Genomic DNA, 27,573 nt, shown 5'->3' with positions numbered 1-27,573 from the left:
TGAATTCAAACTCTAATTAAAGATCAACAATAAAAGCAATGAAAAAATAGAAACTCTTCTTTTTAAAAATTTCTAACTGACATCAAACATAAATACAACCGACAAGTCAAAAAAGTCTCTAGCGTCAAAAAATAAGAAAATCAGTCTTTTCAGAGCAAAAATATCTACTTTTTTCTACTGTTTTTTCACCGGTTGTTCCATCAATAAAGTGAGGATAAATAAACATGTATTAAAAACAACATTCAATAAAATCGCAGGAGAGCTGAAATATCGAAAAAAACATCACCACTCTAAGCTAACAAAAATTATCTGAGTTTACCTCCGTTGGACGCTGCTATTTATTTATTACCACCGCTCTTCTTAATTTACTTCTTGTTAGCTGCGCCGCCTTCAGTTGTTACTAAATTTGACTTGGAAAAACGCCAAATAAGGACGCAATTTTAGATTAAAAAATCAAGGTTGTTACTGTTTTATTGAGTCAATTTTGACATCTTTCGGGTTAGAACTTCAGCTTTTAGTTTAAACTCTAAAAACATTGAATCAGTTTTTTTTTTGAAAAAAATTGTTCAAAAATAAACACATTCATATTCAAGGATTTTTTAGTCATGGCTTTAAGAGCCCTAATACATTAATGAAGGGCTTTAACGTCTGTACTTGACATAATGTATAAATGGCAGTTTCAGTACCAGCGCAAAAAGGCATATTGATTCATTGCAAATTCACGTAATTGGCTTTGAAAATGGATACTTTTTGGGCTGTTCATTAAAATTCCGGGGTTGTTATCATCTAAAAATCAGCACAGTATAAACTAAAGGTCAGATTTTTTCGTTAGTTTGAACGAACTTTACAAATTTACAGCTCAATGCTATTGGGAAGACTTCGTTTCAATGCATTTTTGGAATATCCGGAAATTCGAATTTTTATTTCAGGAATAATCATTGTTTATTGGCCAGCACAGGTAGAAAATCAAATTTTCAGACTGGTCGCTCAGAAATTTTGTTGATTTCCCATTTATTTCGCCTGCCTTTGTAAAATTTAGCTCAATTATTGGGCATGATTGCTCTACCAAGCTCATAGAAGAGCTTCACGCGTGAAAAATTTTGACTAGGTGATGTTACTTTTTCCAGTGACCTTAACAATTCTAGAACAAAATCTTTCATTTACATAATTCTTTGATACTACCCAAAATAGCCCTATTTTTTCTAAACATTATTACCCAAATTTATTTCTCATTATTACCCAACATTACCTATTATTACAGTAAGAATTACCCAGCGTTACCTTGTATATAGTTCTTTGAAGTTTGATTAGCAAAATGTGGCTGCTGGATTAAAGTTACTTCTTCTCTTTTAATCTGTCACTGACCTACCCGACCCATAACTCTTGTTAAGTACAAAACAAAAGCTATACACAAATATAGTTTTTTCATGTGTAAATAATTCAGCAATCTAGACAACCGCCTAATCACAGCAGCAAATTCAACTTATGCAACAAAACACATGAAAAAAACTATCAACATGTTTTTTGCTACCAGAATAGGTGAACAAATATTGAAATCACTAATAAACAGTGGCAAAATCATTACTTTTGATGGAACTTTCGACCGGACAGAATGAATCGCGAAGTTATCCGCTTGCTTGGAATTATCAGAATCAGAGGGAAACCCACAAACTGCGTCCTGCTTACGACAACTTGGATTATAATCTGTTTTTTGGTTTTATTCGGAGAGGCTAGATACTCAGACAACGACCATCAATTCAAGTTCGAAATCACAGGTGAATAAAAATAAACTTAATTTTTTTTAAGTTACTGATTAGAGTTTAGAAACACTACATCGAGAGCCATTCAATTTTTCTTTGCATATACTTTTCAGATGAGGCATGTTAAGATCATCCACCTCAGCATTTAAATTGGGTTAAGTTTGCTAATTTCCCCATGTATTTAGCAGTTCCTAAATTTAGTTCCTGAATTTTCGAGACAAAAAGAAAGCAAAATTAAATAAGATCAAGTTATAGAGCAATTTTTAAGTTTTGTATAATATTTGAATCCAATTAGGAATTTTTCAGCGCCAGCTAATATTTCAAATGGGACAACTTTCAATAAGCTCTCCGAGGAGAAGCTATCTGAAAAAGCCCAAAACTTTCAAAAAAAGCCCAAAAAGCACAACGATGAACCGGAGAACTCGGAAGTCGTTAAACACGTAAAAGAGGCTCAGCGGGGGTTTTCGCTGGGTTTTGAGCAACATAGACAGCTGTTGTACTCAGCTGCTAGACACCTCATAACAGGTAATGTAGAAATGCGAGCAGAGATGAATTCGTTGGCTAGTTTTTAGTTCTCAAATGTTTGGATGACAGTCGTCTTTCTATGTCTTGAGTTGTCTTCGGTTCTTATAAAAAATCGAAACTTTTCAGTCACGGGACACAGAAGTTGCAAAATTTTGAAGTCAACGAGCAAATGAACGATTTTTTTTTGCGTTTTGTCGCACGTTTTACACGTAACTTTTAAAATCCTGTTCTTTCGTTTTACCGCGGGATGAAGAGTAATTCAAGCTCATCAGCTTCCCGACAAAACGAACCCACTACCCATTTCAGCCCATATTTTTAAGCTCGTTGTGTTGTTTACGAGGATTTCTTTTTCTATACTGGCTGATTTAGGCCTTCAAAACAAAATTCTTAAAGGTTGGCCAGGCCAGCTCTTTTCAAATAATTGAATCTAGCATGCTTCAAAACTTCAAACTAGATCTGAAAAATTTGCGAAGAAACCTACAAAATCGTGGACACAAATTTGTTAATTTGCTTGTTGAAATCAAACTGTTGCAATTTTTATTTCCCGTGACTGTCGATACTAATTTAAATATTTCAAAAATCCAAAAATAAAAACGAACCATAAATCAAAAGAGCAATAGATTATAAGCCAAAAATTAGAAAAGGTTGTTTTTTAGCTCAAACAGAAACCTGAAACGATTTTCAAATCATATCATCCTCGATAAATTCATTTTTGAGATGAACAGCTGCGATTAATTTAGTTGCTACTAACAGTACTAGCCAGCGCGACAGTTGTAGCTTATCGAAAACTTGTGGCAGCTCTTTCCGGCCCCTCCCCCCACTCCCCTTAAATTTGATAATGTTATTTGCTTCGGTGTTGAAAAAAATCATGGTTTCGTAGAACTAAACTTGTTAATATTCCAAACTTTTGTGCTTTTCGCTTGTAACTTAAAATGCGTCTTAGACAGGAAACACAAAAATTGATAAATGAACAATTAGTGGCATTTCTTGTGTCTGATTTATTTGTTTTGTTTCAAAGTTTTGTTTTGAATTTTTTTGCTTCAGTATTCGTGGAAAAAGTTGTTCTAAAATAAAAACACTGATTATTCGACACAAAACAGTTTTCTTATTGGATCTTGCTTGTCATTCATTCTCAGGTATTATCTTTTTTAAATCATCTGTTTTATATGTCTTATGTTCTCGGAACTGAACACATATCGCATCCAATTTTCTTTCGAGATTAAGTTTGAAAATAATCTGACCTTAAAAACGTTTCGCCAAAAAACGCTTTCATATAATGTTGACGATTGTACTGCTTGTTCGTAGTTTGTGATTCACCATTTGTTTGGTCTGCTGTCAAAATTTTGATAGTACACATGAAAAAAAATTTTATGTGAAAACAGTTCACCAAAAAACCCATAATTTAAAGACTGTCCCTTAAAGTAACTAAACCAAATTTGGGACAAAAATTTCAGCACCACCTATTAAAAAATAAAAGGTTAATTTTTGAAGCCTCAAAACAGTTCGAATAGTGTTAAATACTGGGTGATAAAATTTTTGCCTCAACTCAGGATACTTTTATTTCTGAGCCTTGTTATTACCAAAATAAATAGGTGAAAAAGATTTTATGTTTGAGCTTAGAACTTAGGGCATCAATATCCATCAGACAAAGTTAAAAATTTATCTTAATAATCACTTATGATTCCTACGATACGCAGAGGAGTTACCCATAGGCCTTGACGGGCCTGTTTAAGAATAGTCATTTTGTTTTAATTCCCATCATTCCAGACTGAGCTGCTTTGTTGAGTGAATCTCTTCTTGCTACTCAAGGCCGTTTATTTGTGCGTCTAGAAATTTCGCATGGTTCCATTATTGCAGTCAAAGTTAGTCAGGCGAAACGGTTAACGAAAATCTCGAAAATGGTTTGCACGCTCCAGCCAGCTCATTATTTTATCATGTTCTTCAGGGAAAAAAGCTTTGGAAAAAAGTTTTATAAAATTCATTAAATATTGAAAATAATATTGAATGCTCTTGATTGACAATTATTCTTGCTGAGGAATAAAAATGATTCTTTACTTCCCATGGCGAATATTTTTGAACCTTGTAAGTTGATAAAGTTGAACAAATTGAGTGAGTTAATAAAAGGTAATCAGCTTTAGGCAACACATTTAACTGATTTGAAAGAAAATATACTGTTGAAAATTTCTTATGAATTCCGCAGCTTTTTTATCGTGAAAAATAACAAAATAAAAGCTGAAAACGGAAAGTCTCTAAAAGTTTATTCTTACTCAAGAATGCCGTCATGAAATGTATGGTTTCGGAATACTGAGCTGTATTTTAAAACGCATGAAAATTTGCCCTTTTCTGCCTCATGGAAAACAGAAGTTACTTTTTTCTCAAATCGGAGAGTGAACAGATGTTTTCACTGTTTTTTTCTTAGATTTCGGGAAACAGAGCGCCAATTTTCACACGCAAGACTAACTTAAGCCTAGTTTTCTAGAAAAAAAATTAAGATATCAAATTAAAAATTTCAACTAAAAATATCAATTTTTGGATGAAAGTTAATTTTTCAGTTTTTTCTAATTGTCAGTGTTTTTGTTCTGACTCCTTTCGAGTAAAATGACGGAATATTTGTGCTGGGGGTGTTTTTTTCAGACAGTTCCGACAATTTAACTAGCAAAATTTGACAAAATTGAATTATATCATTTAAAAGTTATTGTTGTCCTGAACTCAATTTTACAAAAAAAATAACCTATGATCATTTTGTAGTTATGGGGTTTTATAGATTGCCACTATGGCCAAATTAGGACAACTAAAGCGCGATATCTGTCGTAAAAATTTTGCAAAATTGGTTGTTGAAAGCTATTTTTTTATAGTATAAATGCTAGATTACTAGGAGCAAAATTGATCAATTTGTACTTTATGTACTTTAATTGGCGCGTGAGGGATGGTTTTTTTATAAAAAAAACTTATAAAATAGAACGTTTTTTTAGGTGTACTTTGCTCTAAAGACCTTAAAAAGCTGTCGAAATAGTCAGGGCTTTGTCTTGACACGAGTAGTCTGGTTGAAATTTTACGATCATCTGAGCCCTACTGTGCTATAACTTTCTGGTTTTAGCGGAACTCATATCTTATAAAAAAAGCTATTTTAACAAATCTTTTAAAACAAAAAACAATAAAATTAATTTTGCCAAATTTCTAAGAAGATTTTTTCGACGAGATGATTTGTAACGTCAGAATTTCATTTAAAAAGAAATAGAAAAATTGAATATGTTTTACCTGTTTTTGGAATTTATTTATGGAATTTTTCCCCATTAACCTCTAGGAGGTGTTTTCAAACAGCTGAGGCCGCTGAAGTTTGTTTACTTCAAGACAAAAACAAATTTGTTACTTTGGCAAAAACAAATCCTAATCTTATCTGATTCCTTATGATCCTTTATACGGAGTTGAAATCTTTCGTAGATAATTCGTAAATATGTAAAACTTTTTGCAACATCTTTTTTTTGGAATATTTTAGGCTCTAATTAGAGGCTTCTTTAGTTATGTCTAAAATCAATCCTTTTAGCGGGAAACCTAATTTACGTTTAAAGTTTTGGTCGGATAAATTATAAGAAATTAGTTGTATCTAGAGGGGTTTTAAGGATTTCCAATATGGCCAATTTGGGACAATCAACGCGCCATATCTGTCTTACAAATCTTAATAGTTTTGAGAATAGTTTTGAGCGTGTTATCTACGCAAAAGTACCAGGCACCAGAGGATCTAAGGGGTGTATGGGGGAGTGCGGACGCCTTCACTTAGGGGTACTGACCCAAAGGGTTTCCCCTTTATATTAATTTGAGATATCCATTTTTGGTTGATGGACACTAAAATATTTCCAAAAGCGCTAACGTTGCCAATATTTACTAATTTTGAGAAGGAAGCGCGCGCCAAAAAAACTTGCTTAGTCTTTTTCTAAACAGTCAACAATTTACTTGATAACAAAAAAGCTGTGCGTATTTTTCTAACAACACAAAAATTTACAGTTTAGCTCAAATTTAAGCTAGATTTTTTGTGACTTAGAGAGTTGAGACAATCATTACGCATCATATAGTTAGTCACACCGCTTCAAACGCATCAGAAATGGATCAGATATAATTTGGAACGTTTTTTGTTCGTCAAGAAATTCAAGGCAATCGAAACATACCCATTTTTGGTAGAGAAAGTCGAAATAAAAATATTCGGGGTCGAACAAACAAATGTAAAAAAACTTGGTCGAGAAAGTCGAAGCAAACCAAATTTTGTTCGAAAAAATTTAATGTATCTATGCGTGGTCAAACAAATGGTCGACAACTTAGAAGAAAAAAATAACACATCAAATTTTGGTCGAAAACGTTGAAACAGATCTGAACTGGGTCGAACAAATTCGAAACATACCCTTTTTTTTAGGTCGAGAAAGTCAAAATATACCAAACTTTGGTCGTAAGTCGAAATATACCAAAATTTGGTCGAGAAAATCGAAACATATCAAATTTCGGTCAAGAAAGTCAAAACATACCAAAATTTGGTCGAGACGGTCGAAGCATACCGTTTTTGGTCGAGAAAGTCAAAAAATAACTCGAGCATTTCGAACCGGGATAATCCTAAAAATCAAAATATTTACACAAATTGATGGAGGCCAAATAAAGGGCAGTCGGAACATTCTGGGATTTGCCCTGATACGAGCAACGAGCAGTCTTGTCTCCCTATAATTTTTTAGTCTGCTACAAATAATCATCTTCCAATACTAAAGACATCCACTTCGGAACAAAAGTTAAGCTGATTTGGGTTTCATTGATATCAAGTGAAACATTTTTGTAAGAAAAATCTATACAATGAGGTGCCTGCGGGCTAGCATGTCATCAACAGACAGCGAAGCATTTTAACTAAAAGCCCAATTTGTCCCAATCACATAAGACGACTAGTTTTGCTCTCTCTATTTCCTGCTTTGTTGACTGAAAAATTTTCATTCAATTGACCTTGAGAAAAGATATAAATTCTTGTTCAAATTAGACGGCCGGGAATGGTCAGCCAGTGATAAAAAATGATATCTATATTATTTGTTTCCTTCCAAAAATCTGAAAAACAATAAAACAAGACTGCTTGACTCAAGGCGAAGCCCTGAATACTTCCACTGCCCTTTAAAGTCTAAGGCGCGGTAATAACGTGCAAAAACTTGAATGAAAAAAAAATTAAAACAAAAACTTTTTATTGTACATTTGAGATTTTTTTTGAAAATCTTCTCCCCACACGCCATAGAAAGTACAAAATGATAGATGTTTCTCCTTGTAACAAATCAATTCTATCAAACAAGACTGCTCGTATATCAGGGTAAAGCACTGAATGTTCCGAATGTCCCTTAATTCAAATCGAATAGTTTTTGGGAAAAAAATGATGATAACCTATACATTTTGGACGATATCAAATTGTAAAGTTTTGAGTCGTGCAAAATTAATACGACCAATTAGCTAGCCTCAATTCAATTTGGAACGATTTTGTTGTGCATTATAATTCGCCACGCATAACTATTTTGCCTTACGCTCTCAGCATTATCAATAAACTCTTCAAAGCGCGCATAATTTAGTCCATAACATGGCTAATTTAGCAAATTTCAAAGCACCAAAACTTTACAAAAAAAATCGGTGGTGAAATATCGGTGGTGAGATATATATCGCCAGTAATTTTAAGGGGTATAAAAAATTTTTGTTGAAAATTATTAATTCGGTTGATGAAAATTGACTGAATAAAAAAACACCGAGCTTAAATATTCCGTTTTCTTCGAAAGTCAGAACAATAAGTTCTGTTAACTAATTTGGAACGATTTCTAAGACGATTAAATCTCCACTTACGCATTAAAAGCGAGAAATACATTGCGCGTTACTTGCCCAAATTGGCCAAAATGGCAATCTAAACCCCCATAACTTCACCAAAATGATTACAGGTGAAATATATTTTCAAAAGTAAGCTCAGGACAGCAATAAATGAAAAAACTCCGTCAGTAAAAAGTCAAATTTTTTCTGAAGAATAAAAACCATCCCGAGCACAAATAATCTGTTTTTTTTTTCGTTATGAAAGTCGGAACAATAGTGGAAAAACTTCCGGCCACAGTTATCATTGCAGAAGCGTTACAACTAATCGATAAAAATATGTTTCTTTTTCCTGCGTTTCTTCCAATTTTTGTAATTTTTTGTTGCCGTTGCGTGTGTTTGTTTATGTCTTTGAGATTCGGGTAGAAATTTTCATCGTTTTTTTAATAACTTGCAGAAAATGTTTATATTATTTTGGCTAACGATTCAATGAACAAATATTTTAATGGGCTAAAAAAATAAAACAAAGTTTTTGCTTTTATCATAGCTGACTCGGCCGCTATGATAAGAAATCATCAAAATCATCAAAATAGTGACATAACAGAATTATTTGGTCAGATCTTTACAATGGTCTTCTTTCGATTTTGAAGAAAAGTTAGAAACAAATAACTGAATAAAAAAAATTTTCTGAAATTTGCTCATTTTTACATTTTTTGCTATATTCAGTTTTCGATTCTTAGGTGTTTCAGGAAATTTTTTCACACATTTTAAATATACGCTTGTTTAGTGGACAAAATTATGCACTTGTTTTTATATTTTGGTAATCACTTCTGTGAAAAATTGAAAAATTTTCTATATAATTTTCCCAAAATTTTCATAAATTCCTCAATGTTCTGATTTTGAACCCAATTTGTCGGTCCAAGAGAAAATATGTTGCCACCTTACAATCGGTTTGGAAGCCTAAGATTAAATACTTCTTGTGAAGTACCAAAAAAAAGTTAAAAAAAGTGGTTAAAGTTTAATTTTGGAAGAACAAATTTTTCACTCATGACAGCTTCGTTTCTTCATGCTAGGCCATTTGGAATATTTTCTCGGACTGAGGAGCTCGACTCAGCCATGGAGGAAAATGGTCGAATGGTGTTCGCTTTCTGACCAAAGATTAAGACGGTCGAGTAAAAGTATTGGTAGAAAAAATCAAATCATGGGTCAAACATGTTCGAGTCTTGACTCGAACCTAGTCGAATCAATGGTCGAACAGAAACAAATAGTGAGGCGAATCGTAGGTCAAACATAGTGAGTTGAAGTATTTCAAATGATGGATTTAACAGAAACGAATTTTAGCCTGAATCATGGGTCAAACGGGTTCGAATCATTGGCCGAGTGGGGTCGAACCATGACCAAGCGGTCGAATATTGGGCGAATTAGCAGGCAAAATTGATTTTTGTTGTCAAATTCTATGTTTGCAAGACCTGTATACCAGTGCAAATTGCAGAATCATCTAATATTATTGTGCAGTTAGCTAGAATAGCAGATTTGCTGATTATTTACACGACTGCCACAAGAAGGCTTTCCCATTATCAAACACTAGATGTTTTTTAAGCGACGACAAATTTGTCACTAAAATCTGAAAACTAGAAACTAAATAAATAAGATAAAAATTACCCATTCAAATTAAAATTAATCAAATAAAGAGAACAACTGAATCGATCCGAACAAGTAAAAACGTTGCAACTCTGAAAATTTTCTTTCAAAGAAAATTATAATATGTAAAATACACATATGCAAGAATGGCGTACAAAAATGTAAATTCGGAAAAATTGAATCCATTCGCGTGTTGGCGTCCATACAAGAAAAATGTTTTTCTCACAACTTAGAATATGGAGTTTATAGAAAAAACGCTTATGATTCAATTTTCACAGAAAAAAAATGTATGATACGCTTTTTTTTTCAATCAAAACGTTTTCATTCGAAAGTTATTTTAACTTGATTTAAACCCAAACAATACACATTAGTGGCAGCTTTTGTTGTTACAAAAACTTATCATACAATTGAGTATATGAAAGTTGTAGGATATGCCTTTTTACATAGAAAAAAAACAATTCTGTGGTAAAAAAAAATTCCATGATGTTGTTTTTGATTGCATACTCGCTTTTGAGTTCAAATAAACATTTCATGAAAACAATTTTGCACATAAAATTTGGTGTTTTGTGTATATTATGTAGCCCACGTTGATTTTTCCACCAAAAAATCGCAAGCAATTGTTTTTAATAAGAAATACAATTAATAATTTTCTTTTTTCGTATGCAAAGAAAGACATACCGAAGTTTGTAAAAAAAAGCAGGCCTCTCATTACGAGGCCAAATTTTGCACTGAATAGGCGCACATTTTTGTGTCTGTATGTTCCTGGTTTCTAGGGACAAGTCTTTAAACATATTAAAATTTTGTCAGAACAATCAAATGACGAACAAAAAGAACAAATGAAGAACAAAAGGAGCGTCCTTATTGCAGAATCCGCTCACATTTCTGAAATGCGCAGTTTGGCCTCGTATAAAATGCTTTTAAAAAAATTAGCCATATACAATAATTTACTTTTTAGCATATAGCTTTGATAGAAAATATTAACATTAACTTACATGGCTAATATCACCAAATGCAGTTTATCTGCGTGTTAACTGCCACTTACACTCTGGGTTTTCTTAGGATAGAAATCTTTTGTTATTGTGTTTGAGATCATGAGATCAGTATGAAATTGCAAGATCAGCATTTTTGTCAACCCGGCTTGCGAAGAAAAAACTTTGTTTTGGCACCTTTGACGCGATTACAATTGAGCAGCCTCTAGCTCTACGTAAGCTTTTTTATGATAGCCAAGCTCATTTTAAAAGCCTTGCGCATTTAAACTTGATCGATATTATTACGTTATAAACACATAACATTTCTTAACATTTTCGTTTCTCGGAATCTGTGTTTTCGAACATCGTTAAAATTGTATGAAAACCAAGACACTCGAATGGTATAAGTTTGTTTGGGTAGTTTATGTTAAATGTGCATGATCAAATTTCAGAAACAATTTTAACGACCTGTAAAGATATTTCTTAGTTAGAAAGTTTTATTGTAGAACACATTTGTGGCGCATTCAATTTAAATGGCTGTTATAAGGGGCATATTTTATCTTGTCTGAAGTAAGCTTTTCAGAGTGTAGACCTCAAAATCAGCGTCGGGTTCAATATTAATCTGTACCCTTTCTTTTGTTATTTTGTGAATAAAATGTGAATCTTAATTGAAAAATGAAGCTTTTCGTGAACAAAAGTGCTTAAGTAGACGATACGCATGACACAATTTGATAGCGTTCGATTGAATTTGAATTGGAAAACTGGGCGCCGAGATATCCTATGGATTTCTTTTTCTTATAACTGGAATGAAAATGACTGGAGTTAATATGGCTGGATAATTCAAAATATACTTACCACCGTTATTAAATGTTCTCATAGTTTTTTTTCTCTAATATAACTGATAGTAATATATCTATATATACCTAAAATATTTTAACAAGACTGCTCGTATCAATGCGCAACCTTGAATGTTCCGACTGCTTTTTGATTTCTATGGAGTTTTTTGAATTAAAATAATAGATGAAATTTTTTGAAAATGAAAAATTCAAAGAAATTTCAAAAATTTTTTGATTCTTTTAAAAACTTTTTCCCCAAACGCCATGTAAAGTACAAAGGGATATATTTTGCATTTAGCAGAGCTTTGAATAGACCAAAGAGCATGCTTCAATCGAATTTGGATCAGATTCTAGGACGTAATAAATCTCCGCTTACTCGTTAATAGAGCAAAATGTATCGCGTATTAATTGTCCCAAATTGGCCAAATTGGTAATCTTTAACCCCCCCATAACTTCACGAAAAAAGATGCCGAGTAAAAATTATACTTGTTTCATCTGGAGCTCGAGACAACAATACCTTTCGAATGATATAAAAAATTCCGTCAAAAGTTGCTAATTAAAAAGTCAAATTTTGTTTGGAGAAATAAAACTCTCCGAGCACAAATTTTCCGTCAGTTTCTTTGAAAAAAATCAGATCAAAAACGAAGTAACCAACTTCAGACGTAGCCATTAACACTGGAGAGAACTTACTAGACATAACTCTTCCTCATCTGTCACTGAATATACTGATGCTGAAATCTTCAGTGAACAATTTAAAACTTTCGGGTCTCTTTAACTATTGAACAATGGTTCCGAATATTTTCAAAGAAAATAACAAAAAACATTTGTGCTCGGGTGTTTTTTTTCCTGACTAATTGCGACTTTTTAGCTAGCTCATTTTGACGGAATTTTTTTTATATCATTCAAAAATTATTGTTGCCTTGAGCTCAAATTTGAAAAGATATTTCGGATCAACCGTACAATCTCCCCCAAGCCACATATTAGTTTTGAAAACTGATTTTGTATAAAATATTCTTTTCAAGCAAAAGCGCAGAATAGACAGCTTGAAAAAAACTTTTCAAAAGGAATACTTATTTTATACTGTTAATTAACCAAATTTTTATTCATAATTATTTTTGAATGAATTTTTTTGACTAATTAGGTCAATTTAATTTACCTCAAAGTTGATATATGAAAAATCAGTATTTCATCTCCCCTAAATTGATTAAGGGGAATTGTACAGCTGATCCGATGTTTCACCTAAGATAATGTTTTTTAAAGTAATGGGATTTTAATATTTGCCAAAATTTTAAAAGAAAATAAGACTCCTCTATCAGAGCAAAACCATTTATGATCTTCTTGTCCACAAAAGCCGACAAACATTTAACCAATGATAAAATGAAAGAAAAAATTCGAATTCATTTGATTATTTTATAATTCGTTTTGTCCCCCACTAGCAATTGAGAAGATCAGTGATATATTTTGCGTCTGGTGAGATTTTAACAAGATTGCTCATATCAAAAACAAAGCCTGAGAATTTTTGTCCTAAATTTTTTGCCTAATAAATAGTTTTGACTGAAAATTGAAAATTGACAAATTGGCCATGTTTTGGACCAAAATATGTTCGCTTTCAAGAATTTATTCATATTTGCTGAGAACGTAACACGAATTATTTATGCGTGGCGAATTATTCCCAACAACAAAATCGTTACAAATTGAATTGAGGCTAGCTAATCGGATGGGTCGTATTAATTTTTACGGCCCAATATTTCACATTTCACTTTGATATTGTTCAAAATTTTTAGATTTTCAATACTTTCTTTTCCCAATAACTATTCGATATGAATTAAGGGATAGTCGGAACATTCAGGGCTTTGCTTTGATATAAAAGCATTCTTGTTGCTTATATCTGATAGGTTGAACGGAACAAGGGACTAATTATTTTTTAGCTTACGCGTTAATAGAATTAAATTTATTGCGCGTTACTTAGTCTATATTAGCCAATTTGGCAATTTCCAAAACCCTTTTTTACAAAAAAGGTCCATGGTGAAGTATCTGAAAATATTAATTTTGAGCTCAGATCATCACTAACTTCCAAATGATATTGAAAACTTCCGTCCAAAATGGCTAGTACGAAAGTCCAGTTTTTTCCGAAGAAATGAATCCTGAAACACCCTCTCTCCAATTACTCCACTTACGTCCTCATTTCCTCCCACACTTCTCTATCTCCAGGGGGTGTTATTTCCTTGAGGGTTATAGTGAGGGTTGGCCAAAATATAGTCATGCGAGTATGTTTAGAAATTGAGTGGGCAGGGATTAATGCGGAAAATATTGCAAACATCACGAATGATTTACCAAAAGTTATACAGATTACAATCTATTATGGGTTTAAAATTGACAAAATCCAATAAATTTTTTGGAAAATAATTGCTTATAATGAATTCATAATTTATTTTAAAATCTAAAATTGTAATTGTAACCCATTATAATGGAACTATAACCGATTATATTTTCATGAAACTCCAGTGGCCAGTGAGCAACAATAAAATCTGTCACTTTCCTTTGAAAATCAAAACAATTACAATACTGATTTTCAGAACAACTAATTTCAGATCCATTTCGCATTTTTTTGGTTAATTTTTGCATTAAATCTGCTACAAGCCATTTTTTTTGCAAACAACCCTCCATTTATCTGTTACATTACGCAGAGCGAATCGGCTCATGTGTTATGCAATCGCACAACACAGTTAAGTAATCAAGGTGCTGTGTTACAAAGTAACAGTTATGAAATACTGTTTGTGTGCAAGGTGTTGCTTACATTACAGTTATGTAATAATATTTTTTTTTCTGCAGAGGAGAACCACGGCACATGGCTGGCGGAGAAAATCAAGTTGAACTCCTCCAAGTACGTGCGACCAGTGAAGAACCAGTCCTCGACTGTGGACGTGACCTTCAGACTGAACCTGTACCAGATATTGGGCGCAGACGCTGTCAACCAACACATACACTTGCACTTCTGGGCAGAAATGAAATGGTAAGAGAGTCCACCTAGGTGTGATAGTTGGGTCCCTAGAATACGCCAGTATGATAGCTATGGGCCCCACCTTTGGTTAGGAAAAACCTAGTGCTTCCATCATGCAAATTCTTACCAAGGTCATATTAAGGCTTCCAAGTAAGATGACTCTATTTCACCAAGATCTTGCATAGGGATCCTGGATTTTGCATATGATCTTGGACGACTTTGCATGATAACTTTGCAAGGTCTTGCATGATGAAGGCATGGTTTTCCATGATTAGATTATTGGGAAGTTCAAAAGCACAAACTAACAAATGCAGAAACTTTTCCCAAAAATATTAATTCACGTAAGTTTCTTTTAAGAGATCCAACTGACGTACTTACAGAGTCAACCGTAAGAGTTCATTAGATGGCAAAGATGTTTTTTGTGTGTTTTTTTTCAAACTGCAATCTGTCAATAGTTAAAGTTAGCTCTTGAATTAATTTTGAGATTTTGCTTTTGTGAAAAAATGGAAGTATGTTAAGCATGGAAGCACGCACCGATTTACACGGCGAGCACCACAGCCCAAAAAGTAATATTTTACGAGAGCTCTTTTCCACATTTGAATTTCAGTTTCGATTTCTAGGTTTACTTAGTCAAAATTTAATGAAATTTTGCATGGTGAACAACTTAACTATTGTGAACATATTTTTTCTTCATACCCTACATCATAACATCAAATATTCAGCCTTAATTAAACGTAAGACAACTGACAAAAAAGTGGGGGAGGGGAGTGGAAAAGAGTTTTTACGAGAAGTTTCAAAAGACATGTATATATGCAGGGGCGGATCTAGGATTTTCTCGAGGGGGGGGCGGATTTTCAAAAAAATGTCGAACATTTTGACGACCTTTTTTTTTTTTTTAGGTCGATCAGATTGATTTTCCGAGCTCTCCCAAAGCAGTAAAAAGACCCTGTTTTGGCCAAATTTTCTGCGCCGCAGGCAATTTTTTGAAAAAACAGGTCAAAAAAGCCGTTTTTGGGCACTTTTTGGAAAATTTTGACAAAAAAAAACGCGTTTTTTGGCGCGCGCTCCCCCTGAAAACTAGTATATATTGGCGCCAAAGGCGCCTTTAGAAAAAATTTAGGGTCGGTCGGCCAAAATTGGATTTCTTAAAAAGTACCAAAGGGGGGACCCTTTGGGTTGGCAGGGGTTCGAATCCCTGAGGGGGGGGGGGGGCGTCCGCCCCCCCGCCCCCCCCCTAAATCCGCCCCTGTATATATGTATATATAATTTTTTGAAGGTTGTTTTGATGTCTGACATCTGGTCTCTGAAAAATGGCTTTCGGAAAACTCAGAACTCAGAAAACATGTTTTCGTCCGTCTCGTGTTTTGAACAGATACTCCTGCTCTAAAGGATTCATTTCCATTAGCCTAACTGCAAAGTTACAAGGATGGCATGATTGATGAAGAAAAGTGGAGGGCAATTCATTAAGAGAGAGGGGAGACTTTGCAGTCTAACTTTTAGATCTGGACTGTTTAACTATGAAGCTAGATACGACTAGTAAAAAATAGAAGTTAATGAACCGTGGAAAGAGTGACGTTTAATTGATCACTGAATGAAAGGCATCTTAATAGCAGGGCACTAGTTGAAACTCTACGATATATATAAAAAAAGGAATGGCAGATTTAGGAATGTCAGAAAGGTCAGCATAAAAATTTATAGATTTTTAAATACGCTCAATTTTGAATTCAAAAATCAGAAGCTGAAAATTGATCATTACTATTAAGTCGATTTTAGTGTGTGTGTGTGTGTGTGTGTGAGTGTGAGGGGGGAGGGGAGGTAGGATATGTAATTCAACTATGCCCGGATTTTTGGGGCCAAATGTTGAATTTTGACTTTTTGTCTTCAAAAACAGAAGTTTATTTCTGCCTCTTCAAAAACTAATTTGTCCATAAGAGACATCCTATTAATTTTAAGGCACTCTTTTCAATTCATGCTGAAAAAGTAATGCAATGAGAAAATAATGCTGAAAAATTGGGATTCTTTCTCAGATTGTTTTCGATTTTACTCTCAGTTCAATCGAAAAAGAGTGTCGCGCCGGCGCCGAGGTATTGAAGCAAAGAAAGAAACGCGGATATGGACAGGAAACACTATAGTCATTTTGTCGGTTCATGGTTCTCTTTGGAGTCTTGTTGGAAATGAGAAATTGAGAACCTCTCCTTTTTCGTTTGTCCTGTAAACAAGATAAGACTTGCTAAATATGGAAAAAAAATCAAATGAAATACATATACTCTAAACTCAAATCTATGCTAAGAAGACGACATGGAGGGAATGTTCTGGTGATAAAATGCCCCATGGTCCGAAAGTTTTCAAGGTTATTTAAGTTCAAACCCTGTTTTTTACAGAATTTGTATTCAAAAATTTCTGATTGGCTAATATAATTTACGTGTAGTCAGTCTTTCTGCCATGAGGTGTTGCTTCTATGATTGAGATACTGCCACGAATGTTCCGATAACGCGTCAAGTTACAAAATATGCGAGCAAAAATGTCTTTACAGGTCTAAATAAATTTAGCAAGTTTATAATCCGGATTTCATTTACTACAGTCTATTTTCGTTTCTAGAAATAAGTATTAAATTTGTCCTGACTTTGTTGCTCCAACTTTTGAAGAAAACGAAATTTTTATGCTCGGTGTGGTTTTTTTATTCAATTTTTGCCCAACATTTTTTATACCTCATTGAAGATATTGACTTCTTGAGTTCAAATGTTAAAAGATATTCTACCTCCGATTGTTTTTTGTACAGTATCGGGGGTTTGAAAATTGCCAAATTGGCATGTTCTGGACTAAATTATGCGCGTTTTGAAGAGTTTATTTGTAATTTTGAGAGCGTAACGTGAATTATTTATGCGTGATAATTATCCCGCACAACAAAATTGTTCCAAATTGAATTGAGGCTAGCTAATTGGTCGTATGAATTTCGATTGATTTTACACTTTGATATTGTCCAAGTTTTATAGGTTTTCAATTTTTTCTTTTCCCGAAAATTCGATATAATTTAGGGGACAGTCGGAACATTCTGTTGCAAAATGGAAACAGATATTTTTTTGATCGAGTTTTCGGATTTATTGAAACAATCTTCACCCCTTCAAGAAAGAGGGAGAGATTGTTAAGTAGAATCAGTTAGTCAAACTTTAGACCAATCAAATGGCAGAAAATTCAGAACTGGAAAGCTCTTGTGCTTATTTAATGCTTTGTATATAGGGGTGGACATTTTTCAAGTCGATACCATATGGGTGTAAATGTTAATTAGATCTAGATTTTTTCCTGTCTTTTGAAAAATAATCATAAGATGTGACTGACAGCATTCCATTAGAATTTCCGGAAAATAGACGGGTTGATAGGACAAGGAACCTTGTGCAATTAAACCCAAAAAGAACACGTTGAACCCACAAATCGAACATAATTTATCATTTTGCTGGTTTTTTCATCGAAATAATACAAGCGCAGGCCTTAGGTAGAAAAAAAATCGCTGACACTTTAAATCATAATAATTTTTTGTTTTTCTACACATGTTTTTTTTGTTTCAAACCTTTAGCAGTTTAAAGTGGTTAATCCAATATGGTTAAAGAACATTCAGTTTAAAAACTAGTTTGTTTTACTTTGAAAAATTTCATGGTCATTTTTTTGGTTGATAGTTGAATTGAGCCTGCTTCCAATTCATATCTTAAACAAATTTTGAAAATTTCTGTGCTCCGGTAACAATAAGACTCAAAGAAAACTTGTTCAAAAAATATTGAAATGGACTCTAGTGTAAAATTTTTTTCTCTTTCATCAGATAGATTTTATTGTTCTTGTAATTAAGTAGGAAAAACATTACTTGAAGCCTAAGAATCTACACATTTTAGTGTTCGGTAAAATAACTTCCCACATTCTGATAGCTTTCTAAGATAATTACGGTGAAGTTTTTTAACACTGAACTCATTTGAGGTTGTGCAAAAGTTTAACGAAATTAGTTTTGAGTGATAATTTGCATTAAAAAGTTTATATTGTAAGAGACACGCAGTAGATAAGTTTTTATAGACTGTTTTTGGGCCACATTTTTTTGTCAACATAATTAATTTCAACCTCAAATTTGTGTTGGGGCACGGCCAGTCGACAAAATTAGCTTCATTTATTCTGATATGTAAAACAAGAAAACATTGATTTTGAAAAATAACAAGACTGCTCGTATCAGGGCGAAGCCCTGAATGTTTCGATTGCCTTTTAAGGTCTATAGAGCGGAAATAACATGAAAAAATTAAATGTAAAAAAAATTAAATGAATTTTTTTAATTTGGGAGAAACCCACCCCGACTCAAATTCCGTTAATTTTTTTACAAAGTCGGAACAACAACCCGATTTCAATGATACGTTGATTTTGTCAATGCTTTAAAAAAATCAAACCAAACTTATAACTTATTGTTATTCATAGAAAAAAGCTGAAAATTTAAGGAAACTACTTTAAGGTAAGGTTTATATGTACTGCTGTTGACGCCAACTAGAGTTTGAAGATGGTTTCATGATGTTTGTTTTACTTTGAAAACAAAATTGGTGTTTTTAAGACGCCAGTTTTGGCCAAAAGAGTTGGCCACACATTATATTTTAAAAACAAAATTGGTGTTTTTAAGACGCCCGTTTTGGCCATAAGAGTTGGTTTCGGGTTCTCTAACTGCATTATATTCTCAACGTTTAACGCTTGATTGCTATACATTGCTTACTGTTACAGTTTCAATTACTTTTAAAAGTGACGTGAAAAATCTGTTTTAAATATTTATATAGTCTGACGCCCAAAATATCGGTACTGCGTTCGGAATTACCTTGTCTCAGCCAGCATCTACGTACATAGCTTAAATACAGCAAATTAAGTCTAGTATTTGTGGCATTCTAATATTCCAGACCAATTTGCATTGGAATAGTTCTGAATACTTTCTGAGCTGTTTTAATTCGCCGCATTTTCACTACGCGTTATTAGAAAAAAAGAAAATAAAGCATGCATTCATTTAACTAAATTGTTGAAATTGGCATTTTTCAAAACTCCATGGTTTAAAAAAATGCTCGCCAATTGTATGTTTTTTATTTGCTTTCATGGCTTCGATATCTTTCAGTTGATAAAAAAAGTGGCTCAAAATTGAAAAAAATTCGAAATCTGTTTGGAGAGAAAACCCATGGCGCTGAAAGTTTTGACTGCTTCTTAATTTACCTGGTTTTTGTTTCGACTTTTGTATCGAAAGTAACGGAATATTTGTGCTCGTTTTGGTTTTTTTTCTTCAGACAAATTTCGACTTTTTAACTAATCCTTTTTGACGGAATGTTTTTATATCATTCGAAAGGTATTGTTGTCCTGAGCTTAAATTTGAAACGATATTTCACCTTCGATTGTTTTTCGTAAAGTTATGGGGGTTTAAAATTTCTAGATTCTGTGCACTTTGAAGATTATGTGCATTTTGAAGAATTTTTTCATATTGCTGAGAGCGTAACGCAAATTATGTATGCATGGCGATTTATCCCGCGCAAAAAATCGTTCCAATTTGGGCTAGTTAATTGGATCGGTCGTATTAATTTCATACGACTCAACATTTCACATTTTGATATTGTGCAAATTTTGAGGGTTTTCAATTTTCTTTTCCCAAAAACTATTGGATATGAATTAGGGACAGTCGGAACGTTCAGGGCTTTGCGCTGGTATACAAGCAATTTGGTTCAAATTTGAGAGCTGGTTTTCGCGGTAAAGTTGAATAGCGCCCACCGATAAATTTAATACTCAAGTTTTAAAATAATTTTTAAACCATGCAAAATGTCGCTTGCTATAAATTTTGCGAGTTTTTTTTTTGTTACGAGCTGTTTTTTGATGCAATATGACGCGGTACACAATATTTTGATTATTCGCTTACAGCGGTTGAGTTTTTAGAGATTTCTGCTCCTTGATTTTTTGTCAATTCTGCTAGGTGGTAATTTGAATGAGACAAAGTTTGCTGTTTTTTTTAAACTTTGTATGAGCCCATACGACAGTTATAACTATCAGTTATCCAGCAAAAAATTCAGGTGAAACAACTGTTTTCTAGTTTTGAACTTCTGACATCAATGTTTTTGATACAGTTTAAATAGAAACAAGATTACTCGTATCAGGGCGAAGCCCTGAATGTTCCGACTGCCTTTTAAGGTTTTATGGAGCAGTAATAACATTATAAAATTAAATGTAAGAAAAAATAAAACGATTTTTTTTTTTTAATTTGAAATTTTTTTAAATGAAAATCATCCCCCCACACGTCATACAAAGTACAAAAGGATAAGTTTCGCTCCGTGTAACAAATCAATTATGGCAAATAAGCTTCTTTCAACCAATTTGGAACGATTTTAAGACGGATTAATTCTCCGCTCACGCGTTAATAGTGCGAAATATATATCGCGCGTTAATTGTCCCAAATTGGCCAAAATGGCAACCTTTAAACCCCCATAACTTTACGAAAAATGATCACAGGTGAAATATCTTTTCAAATTTGAGCTCAGGACAACAATACCTTTCGAATGATATAAAAAAATTCCGTCAAAAATGGCTAGTTAAAAAGTCGAAATTTGTCTGAAGAAAAAAAAAAACCCACCCCGAGCACAAATATTCCGTTACTTTCGTATCGAAAGTCGGAACAATTACGGTACTGATGTAAACAACACAGAGAGAACAAAAATTATATGAAATGCAAAAACGAGTTTTTTGCAAAATAGCTTAAAATTTAACAAATAAAGGCGGCAAAATTTGCGTAGATTAGAATCTTAGCAGAATTATTATGGTGCAATATTTTTGCGAAATTAGGGCCTACAATTCAATCCCCATATTGGATAATTTTTTTCTTTTTATTCAATCAGAAATGCATCGAAACTACGGGTTCAATTGTTGACAAAAATATATCAATCTGAGCCTTTATTTAGCCCAAAAAATATAAGAAGATTATAAAGGTTTTGGGTAAATTTTTGAAGATTACACTTATTTTGAACTTTGTTTGGCTTCATAAAAGGTTCACTTTGACATAGTTTTGCCAGAAACTAAACCTCTGTCTGGGTCTAAATATCAATAAACAAAACCAAAATTCGGGCTAAGATTATTGGCCCAATTTTTGGAAAACGAATTTCACCATATTAATTCTGCTTAACATCTAAGCTAAGTTTTACTTTTTCATTTTTTGCCGACGTCATCCCAATTTGGAGATTAATGCGTTCAAATTTCAATTTTTATTCGTTTTTCCGGATAGTTTCAATAAGCACTGTGCGCCGACAACAAAGTTTCTGTCCTTTTCATCAAAATCAGAAAAAAATTGGGACCTAATTTTTGTCGCAATGGTTGAAGTAAATAATCATCAAATGTTAAGCTTGATGTCCTAATAATCCGTGAACTATTTTCGCAATGAAGATTTACTCATATCAGCTTCTTTGAACAAGGCTTGACATTCTGGTTGCTGTTTACAAAAATGTGTCGATTGTTCAAAGGAATCCTAAAATTTACATGTCAAACGGTCTGAACCGGAAGAATCAAATGAAAACGTATTAGAGCTACAATAAACTTTTGATGTATTGGTACAACACCGAGCCATAATTTAGACCGCCCGCTCGAAAATACTGCCAAATTCTACCAATTATTATTTATTATATCCAGTTAGAACATCGACAGTTTTATTAAGGGGCTGTTTTTGAACCTTGTGGGAGACTTGGTCAATAAAATAGGTGCGGAGTGTTATTCAAAAGGTTTCGATTGAGCTAATGATTTTAGTAAGATTGGTTCTTCCGCTAGCTTGGATTACAGGCTACTTGTTTTGCTTCTGAAAGAAATTGCATTTAGTTTTTAACTATCAGCTTGCAACCAAAATAATTCATTTTTCATGGTTCTTCAAGCTTAGAAAACCAAAACTGAACCATTGATAAACTCAAGTTATGTATATAAATACATTTTTTTACAATCGCTAGAGCGTGAGTCTCTTAAAATCAGGAGCGGATTAAGAGGGAGGGGGGGCGCTCCTTGAACTCCTCAGGGACTTCACTTTTGCCTTCACAAAGGGGTCCCCTTTCGGCTCTATATTTCATTATCCATTTTTGGTCGACCTGCTTTAAATTTTTGTAAGCGTATATTTTTGGTCGCAAGTTTTCAAACAGTGGTTAATAAATTTTTCAAAAAGCTCCATTTTGGAGCAAATGTTTTTAAAATTGTATTGGGATACATCAAAAAACAAATTGGTTCGACCTAAAAAAAGTCTCAACACAGAAAATGTTACATTCAACCTGTTTCAAACTTTTTTTCTCTTTTTAGAACTTGATGTCATGCAAATCTTGCTTTTAGAACTTTTACAAAATAGTTTTGTGGTATACTTTTTCAAAATGTGATTTTTTCCCTTTATAATTTAGTCTCAATTGTATATTTAATTTTTATTCTTCCAAGCACTTAACAAAAAAAAATGATGATCCTTCGATGTTGCTGTGGTACTTCTGATTAATTATTCATTTTGAGATGAAACGTGTTCTTAATTTATGGCCAACAAAACCATTTCGCCGCCAAGAATAGCAGTTTTTATTTCATTTCCTTCAGAATAATTCGAAGCTAAACCTGAATTTTTTAAACAAGAAGACGTATTTCAATTTTTTACGTCAGTTTTGTGAATCAAATTGTGCTTGAAAATTATCAGGCAAATCGAATCAAGAAGATAGAATAAAGATAAGATTTTTTTTTAAGATCAAAACGCCAATTTATGTCTGGCAAATAAATATTTGATGTTCGAAAACAGTTTGTAGTTTTTTTGAAATTTCTTTTGCATTTTCACATTTTTGATAATCTGAGCTGACCTCAGCAGCAAGCTTTTAATTGAATGCCAAATAGCTTCAAAAGTGTCAGATAAAATCGGCATCCAATGTTTTTTATAGCTGAAAACAAAAAAAAATTTGAAAATTTTACATATTCAGGTACAAGAAAAAGAAAAGCTAGATGTAGGTTTTGAAGTTTTGTCGGTAAATTTGATCAGAAGTTGCTGAAAATGTCTAGTGCAAAACAGTGAACAATTAAGATCAACCGTCAGTGAAAGCAAAATAATGAGTACATGATTTTCAAACGGAACATTTTGATCCTTTTACGTTCAGAAACTGTGTTTATTTTTCATGAAATTCATGCGTTGCTTACACACTCTAATATCTTTGTCATAGTCATTTTTAACGGGGGCATTATCATGATGAAAGAACCAAATGATCGAAAATTTTTAACCAATCAGAATCATTAGGCTTTCCTATTGATTGAATGGCTTTTGCTCAAAACCGAATTCAATATTTAAAAAAATGGGCTTAATAGCACATCATAGTTTTACTGTACAATTAGTGCAGATAGACAATAATGTTCTCGTTTTATGTTTCGTTTTTAAAACTGATTTTTGGTTTTTATCAATACTATTTTTTAGCTATTTTTACAAATTCATGTACCTGTTGGTTTTCTTTGACACTTTTGCGATTGCTTTGAGATTTTTAAAAGCTACATTCTGATTGACTGAAAACACTTAAAACTATTTTTTCTCTGCACCATGAGGGACGCCACCGCGATTAACGATTAACGATCTCGTTTTAAAGCAAAAAACAGTAAAAAATTCACTAACAAAAATTTTCTGAGGATTTTTCGTGCATCTGACCTACATTACCACGCACCACGCTCGGTTATGACTGCAATCTGGAATATTGGTAATCTGTGGCTTTCCTGTGGCTAACAAAATTTGAATCGATTTTTGCATGCCGAAAATTGTTTGAAGCCAAAACTAGATGGAATTGATTAAGTCACGTCAGATACGAAACAATGAGTTTTGAACCCTAATTTTGGATACTGATAAATTAACTGGAAACACAACAATTCTCATTTTATAGCCAATTACAGATTTCGAAGAAAGTGACGGAACATTTGTGCTCTGGGTGTTTTTCTTTCTTCAGACAAAGCAACTTCTTGAATAGCATTTTTTGACGGAATTTTTTCATATCATTTGAAGCATTTTGTTGTCCTGAGTTTAGTTTGAAAAAATATTCTACCTGTGGTTAAATCTTTGCAAAATAAGGGGTGTTTAAAGATTAACAATTTGGCTAGTTTGAGACACTAACACTCTATATTTCATGTTTTAGACATTTAACAACATATATTTCATGTTTTAAAGCGTAAGCGCAGATTTAATCTGTCTTATAAATTGTTCTAAGTTGGATTGAGGCATGCTTTTCAGTCTAACTAATAGTTTGCTAAATGCAAAATTTATCAATAGTTGATCTACTTTATAGAAATTAAAACGCAATCGAATCATTCAGGGCTTCGTCCTGATGCGTGCAGTTTTGCTCATCCTAATAAACAAATCACTTAACCCACATTAAATTTGCGGAATGAAGCACCATAACGCAAAGTTTTGTTCAAAATTGCAGATATACAGACAAAAACAACTAGTTTGAGAAAAAGTACGGCAGATTTAGTTACACTTGGTGGATTTCGTTTCAATTGCTAAAATTGATTAGTCTAAGAATTCCACTGACATTAATAAAATTGTCTGCTTATTGTGTACGAATCATTTGTTTCTGCTTTTTCTAAATCATTCCAAGCGGGTGTATGTGATAATCAAAGGCATTGATTGTGAAACAATTTTGTGCTTAATTATAAAGCCTGGTTTGGTGACGTAAAACACAGTATTAAAAAAAAACGAAAAAAGAGATGGTAAGAAAGAAATATCGTCATGAATTAGGTTAATTTGAAAAGTAAAATGGCTTCATGCATGCCTTTTTTTTAAATTTTGACGCCAATTTCAATCGAGTCGGCTCTAAACTTATTGAAATGTTTTTCAAATGAATACCTTCTACGGTTCAGAGCCTCTAAGTTTATTCTAAAATCTTTGTCAAATAAATTGTGCTAAATGAGAGGAAAAAGTGAGGGAAAATCTCGAATGAGTAAAAAAGATACAAAACGAGAAGATTTATGGTTCAGTTTCGATACGTTTTTTTTCTGTCGTTTTTTCTAAGAGTTATGATTGTTCAAAAAAAAGTACTTGAATAGATCTTCCGGGTTTTTGTTTCGGAAAATTGTCCTTGTAGTTCGTTCAGGGCCTTACAACAATGCGGAAGTATAACAGTGCCGAAAATAAAAAAAGGTCAACAAAATTTTCGAAAACTTAGAAATTTTTGAAAATCTGCCACTCCTCGAGAAAACCCTAATTGCGCGCCTTTTTTCAGGAGAATGTCGGCTGTGTTTTGTGTTTCTTGCTTTGTCGCTGGTTTTCCATTATTTCAAAAACCTCTTTTGATTTTTTTGTAAAACTAATAAGCTTCAGTTTAAGTCAATCGAAACAGTTGCGATAACCACCTCACATCATGAATGAGTAGTCAAAAAATTGGTTCATTCCCCTTTTGGCATGTTTTTTGGTTGCTTTTGTTGTAAATTTTTTAAGAATCATGCAAACTGATGATGAAGTATTTTGTAACATGGCTATTTTACCACGTTTTCCAAAGCTCGTCTGACATCATTGAAATTTCATGTTTTTATTATATTCCTAAAGACCCTTTCACGAAAAATATTACCAGATAACTATTTTCAATCGCCTCAAAAAAGACATTCGGCAATTTTGATAGTTGAAACTTTAAAGCAAAAATTTTGATGCATATTGGTCTACCATGGTGAAGAACTAAATTTTAAAAGGTTGATTGATGCAAAAAAAAAACGGGTTTTAAGTGTGAGCAAACTAACAGTTCAGCAGTACTTTCTCATTCTAATAATTCACAGCAATATTATTTTATAAAAATTGACCTTCTGAGTTTTGATCTGTTTTTGATGAGATTACAGCCGCTAAAGCTGTGTTTTCAATAAATTTTTATCTCTGTTACAAAAAATGTTCTTTTTTTTTTTTAAAAAAAAAACTACTATCTCAATTATTGAGCGTTAAGTGTTTCCGATAAAGAAAAAACTGACTTCTGTTTTAAAATTAATTTTTCGTGGGCTTCTGTTTCTGCTCAGCAGTAGTGTCAATTCTTAACTTCCATCCAGGTACAACGAGTTTATCCAGTGGGATCCGAGTAAGTTCGGGGGCATCAACAGACTGGACTTCGAGTCCAAGTACATGTGGATCCCAGACATCATGTTCTTCAACCAGCTGTCGGACGAGCACTTCAACGAACACTTCCCCGCCCCGCCGTCCATCATGCACGACGGGGAGGTACTGGTGCTGAAGCCCTTCCGGGTCAACCTCCAGTGCCGACTAGAAGTGCTTCACTTCCCGTTCGACTTACAGGCGAGTAGAAAGAAGTTGATCGAATGATTTTGGAGTTTGTTCAAATATTTTACTTTTTTTTGGTTTTATTAACATATAATGTCTTGATCTTGAAATTTCAGAATTTTTACAAACTCCGTAGAGAAATCGGAACATGCGAACCATTTCCCTCTGTACGAACTAAATAAACAATCAGCCCACCCCCCCCCCCCCCCCCTGCACAAAATAAATTTGATTTCAAACTAAATTTGAGAGTGAAAATACCAGCTGAAATAAAAATCAGCCTGAGACGCGCTATAAAATTTTATAAGCCAGTCAAACAGTTATGTCATGACTCATATCACTGAAATTGAAAGACTTTCATAACTGTTGCAGAATTGTTATACAGCTATTATTTAACAATTACGTTTTTTTTCGGCTGGTTCATAAATCGCTGGTTTAATCTTCGACTGGTTTATATACCACCACCAAAAACGTTGTTTCCTTTTGAGACTGCGTCAACACTTTTACCCTTTCAGATGAATTCAAAAAATGCCTCATAATTAGACCAAATTGGAGAGCTTTTTTGTTCACCGTGAGCATGTTAAGAAATCATGTTGTCACCAACTAAGCGTTCAGCTCCTCAACATATAATCATACGTCAAAACTATAATTTGAGGAGCAGAACGCTGAGTTGGTGAAAACATAATTTCTTAACACAAACAAGGTGAACAAAAAGGGCTCTTCAATTTGTTTTAATTAGGGGGCATTTTATGAGTTCATCTCAGAGGGTAAAAGTTTT

At 33.3% G+C, this 27,573-nt stretch overlaps 1 protein-coding gene across 1 annotated transcript; it reads left to right on the top strand.

The window, feature by feature from the left end:
* Positions 1 to 465: 465 nt before the first annotated feature.
* On the top strand, positions 466 to 26,813 carry LOC134856503 (5-hydroxytryptamine receptor 3A-like; the record flags this gene model as incomplete). Its single annotated transcript, XM_063872771.1, has 4 exons — positions 466 to 498; positions 930 to 1,775; positions 14,365 to 14,545; positions 26,570 to 26,813. Coding segments are annotated over exons 2-4 (588 nt in total), but the record flags the coding sequence as incomplete, so codon positions are not given.
* Between the last annotated feature and the right edge of the window lie 760 nt (positions 26,814 to 27,573).

This window comes from Symsagittifera roscoffensis, unplaced genomic scaffold, assembly GCF_963678635.1.
Source record: "Symsagittifera roscoffensis unplaced genomic scaffold, txSymRosc1.1 SCAFFOLD_67, whole genome shotgun sequence".
In the NCBI taxonomy this organism is placed as follows: Eukaryota; Metazoa; Xenacoelomorpha; order Acoela; family Convolutidae; genus Symsagittifera; species Symsagittifera roscoffensis.
Note: the sequence above shows the minus strand (reverse complement) of the source record. Positions and strands in the feature narration are given on the sequence as shown.